The sequence below is a fragment of the Apaloderma vittatum genome, unplaced genomic scaffold, assembly GCF_000703405.1.
Source record: "Apaloderma vittatum isolate BGI_N311 unplaced genomic scaffold, ASM70340v1 scaffold37630, whole genome shotgun sequence".
In the NCBI taxonomy this organism is placed as follows: Eukaryota; Metazoa; Chordata; class Aves; order Trogoniformes; family Trogonidae; genus Apaloderma; species Apaloderma vittatum.
Window position 1 is genome coordinate 1,740 of NW_009693549.1, and position 4,016 is coordinate 5,755.

General features: G+C 54.9%; 1 protein-coding gene across 1 annotated transcript in view; it reads right to left on the reverse strand.

Annotated features, from left to right (window-relative positions):
• DECR2 (2,4-dienoyl CoA reductase 2, peroxisomal) overlaps positions 1-3,858 on the reverse strand; it is a gene marked incomplete at its 5' end in the record, with an annotated part of 4,244 nt that extends 386 nt beyond the window's left edge. The window contains 6 exons of the mRNA XM_009879163.1: positions 312-500; positions 983-1,087; positions 1,361-1,454; positions 1,678-1,802; positions 2,327-2,407; positions 3,807-3,858. Of these exons, the coding sequence (XP_009877465.1) occupies positions 312-500; positions 983-1,087; positions 1,361-1,454; positions 1,678-1,802; positions 2,327-2,407; positions 3,807-3,858 (646 nt within the window). The remainder of the gene's footprint in view (positions 1-311; positions 501-982; positions 1,088-1,360; positions 1,455-1,677; positions 1,803-2,326; positions 2,408-3,806) is intronic.
• Positions 3,859-4,016: the final 158 nt, after the last annotated feature.

A 4,016-nucleotide genomic window follows, 5' to 3' on the forward strand; every position in this document is an offset into this window, starting at 1 on the left:
GATACCAAGCCAACTGCGGGCTTGAAGGAAAAACCCAGTAAGTTCTCCTGCCTTTCATCCCCAAGACTGTCCACAAGGACTCAGAGATGTTCCCCACGTCGCCCTACCCCCTCTTCCCGAACAGACTGTGCCATGCAGCTGCCTCGGGAGGGGAAGAGCCTGGTACAATACGCCCAAGGCACTTGAAGGAGGTGACGCTGTACCCGCTGCTATGGCACAGGGCAACAGGGTTTTTTGTCACAAGCCCTGCTCTAATAGCACGGAGGGGAAAATGCACGTCACCTAGAGTTTAGCAGAGGATGAAGCAATACCCAGCAAGGCAGGGAAGTTGTTGGCAGAGGTCAGCCAGCTCCCGCCATCCACGACCAGGGTGGTGCCCGTCACGTAGGAGGAGAGTGGGCTCGCCAGGTACAGCGTGCTGTGGGCGATCTCTGTCTTGTTCCCCGCACGCTGGAGGGGAATTGTTTTGAACTGGCTCGCATCCTCGGCAAACTTCCCACCTAAGAGGAGTGGTAGAAGAGTCAGCTAGGACCTTCCTACCAGGCACGGCTCACACGGGGCTTGCCGGGAGCCCCAGGGAACCCACATGAGATCCCGGCACAGCCCAGGGACAAAGGCCTGAGGAAAAACAAGCAGAGCTCAAGCCCAGCAGGGATTTATGCAGCAACAGTGACGTCAAGGCAGGACATTGGAGCTTTCCCAGGGCTCCGTGGATGGACTGCAAGAGCTAAACCATCAGGCGAGGCTGACCTTCAGGGTATCAGAGAGCACAGAAAGCTGCCACCCGACAGAAAAATCAACACCTGACAAGGTGTCAAGGGTGCAGGAAGGAATGCTCCTCCCAAGAGATGTCCCAGCCAAGTCACAGGACAGCTGTGCCCAGAAACAACGGCCCCAGCCATGTCACAGGCCCCCCGAGCTGCATAGTCCCATCCCAGAGAGACTCCAGCTAGCCACAGACCAGAACCCTAAGTTGCCTTACCCAGCCGCCGGTAGCCCTCGGTGCCTGTGATGGGGCCGGGCGCCAAGCTGTTCACTCGGATGTTGTTGGGTCCCCACTCCACAGCAAGGTGACGGGTCATAGCATCTGGGAAGGGATTACAACAGGAATGAGAAACGTGCAGTGGAGCCATTCCTATTAACTTGGGATGGGGAGCAAAAAGCTACAGAAGATACTAAACAAGAGCAAAGCAGCCCTGCAGGGGAGAAGAGCCTCATCTCAAACCCAGGCACGTAGTAACCACACCGATTCCTATTCAACTTGCCCAAGGACATGCTCCCATCCCAATACCTGGGAGGAACTAGCTTCCTTACTGGCCCTACATAGCTCACAGAGCCCCAGCGAGGAGGGTTTAGGTACCTATGGCAGCCTTAGCACTCCCAGCATGCACCTGGAGGGCCTGCCCTCGGTAGCTCAGGGTCGCCGTGATGTTAACGATGACCCCACCGTGGTCCTGGGGAGGAAAGGAGACATGGCATTAGGCAGGGGGCAGCACAAGGGGTCACATAGTAGAGTGGTGGGACAAGCGAGCTGGGCTAGGAGGGACGGTCACCCATGGGCACTGCCGTGTTCTGCTCTCCACGCTGCTTCTCAGGAGCAAAACGTGGTCTGTTCGACACTAACACCCTGCCTACCAGGAGCCTTCTCCACCAAGTCCTCTGGTCTGCTCTACTTACCCGGAAATATTTCTCAAAGAGGATTTTGGAGGTATTGAAAGTGCCAATGGTGTCGATATCTATCACTGTCTTGAAGGCATTGAAGGACAGGGCACTGGCCGGGCACAGAAAGTTTCCTGCAGCACCTGAAGAAGAAGGAACCGAGGGCACAGTCAGGACTGGGCCAGGGGAAATCAAGCATCTCAGTGAGAGGGACGGTGAACGATCCTCTCTGGGTAAGACTGAAGAGCGTGTGGAGACAGCCCTGATAAGGGGAGGAACAGTCTGTGGCTCTGGGCACCCAGCAGCACGGCCTGTGTGTCTAGGGGCAGACAAGCAGAAACACAACTATTCCTTGGATCATAAGAAAATGGTATATCTTGGTACCTGCAAAGAGTGTGAAGCTTTCCTAGGGATTTTGGGTAGAATTAGGGTTAGGGCAGGAGGGTGCTGGTAAAATGATCCATGGTCAGGCGAGCACAGATGACCACGTACCACCAGTGGGTCTCTGCTTCCTCTGAGCATCCCCTCTGCGCTCCCAGGGACTGGCCAGATGCTCCCAGGCCAAAGCAATACAAGCACAAGGCAAACAAAAACCCCAGGTAGGAAAACACCCTTCCCAGCAGTGAGTCTGTACCGAATCTTCCCTTTACTGACTCCAGCAGCTCACCATTGATGAGGATGTCAATCTGCTTGAACTCCTTCAGTGCCTCATCCACCGCTGCCGCGATGGTTTGGGGCTGCCTGACATCTAAGGACACAGGCAGGCACTGCTGGCCTGTGGCTGCCACCAGCTTTTTTGAGGCCTACAAAAAAAATTAATAAAATTACAAAAAAATAATAATAAAAAAGAGACTTGCAATTCTGTCTGGGACTCTCTCCTTCAGAAAGGGTTAGACCTAGAGATTGCAACAGGTAAGCAGAAGTCAGGCAGGAGCCATGTCCCTATCAACACAGAGCAAACACTACAGGGAGCAGAGAAATCTGCCTAAACACAGCCAGGTTCAGCCAGGCTGTACCCTGCAGCTAAGAAACACGGGTATCCAGTGAAAGCTCCTGCACCTCATGTGCCAGCCGAACGCCAGGCTGACCAGAGACTACCCCTCGTTAAGGCCAGTTATCTCAGCAGCCTATCATCAGCACATCCAGAGCAACATCTGTGCAGGGCAAGTACAAAGATTGGACCCCAACGAGGCACTTCTGGCACAAGCCCAGACATAATTAACCTTTAGATCCAAAAAACCTATGTCAGTAAGCAAAAGGGCAAACACAGACCGACAGTTGCCAGAGTCTGCCCATGAAGCAGAGCGGGGCAGCCCCACGGCTCAATGCCTGCAGCAAACCGCCCCCGAGGGCTCATTAGGAACATGACTCCCCCCTCAGCAAATTAAGCACAAGGGATGTGCAAACTCCGCAGCAAACCTGCACAACACCCAGGGACCTTCCACGTTCCTGCTCGGGCTTCAGTGGGAAGCTCTGAGCCCCACCAAGCACACACACGAACTCTGAGCGCCTAGAGCCTGGGCAAGCAGTCCCCGTGTTCTCAGAAGCCTCCAGCCCCTGAGGACTAAAAAGCTGCTAAGCTCTGCAGCTTGTTTACTGGCACACAAGCCTGAGGGAATGCAAAAAATACGGCACTAACCACCTCTAACCACCTCCGGGAGGCAGCTGGGTCATGCCAGCTCACTCCTAAGCACTGCTTTTTATCTTTATTAAACTTCAATCAAGTCCACACACAGCTACCACAAAGCTCTCTCACGGCCACTTTCAGGCTGAGACCGCAGCAGAAGCCACAGACCTTCACCACAGATTCACAGATTGTTTCTTTCCATCTCATCAACAAAAAGGTTACAGGAAAACTGGCACAGACACACCCAAAGCTGGAAGGGAAAAGGAGCAAACTCCACCAATAACAGTTCTGCTGTGAGGTGAGGTGCGGTGGGTGCAGCCCACCCCTCAGCCCACCCTGCTCATCACTGCTCCTCCTGGTGCTGAAGCGCTCAGAGCCAGGAGAAGCTGGGGCAGCACTGGTAAGCCATGTTGCCTATTGCTCTACTCCCAAGCCCAGCCAGAGGAGAGGGCAGAAGGATTTCGATGCCTTCAAAGCGCTCCCTTTTGCCTGCCTGTCTTGCCAGAGTCCACAGACCCACCTCTGACACTCGCTGCAGGTTCCGGCTTGCAAGGACTGTCCGACAGCCGTGCCTGCCAAGAAAGAAGGACCACAGGGACACCTCAGACCTCTGAGCGGCAGGAGGTGGCACAACGCTCCTACAGGGAAGGAACCGCTGCTTCCTCCGGCCTTGCTGGGCTCAAAGACAGCCACAGCGCGCTAGAGACTTAACCCAGCCCTGTGACAGGGC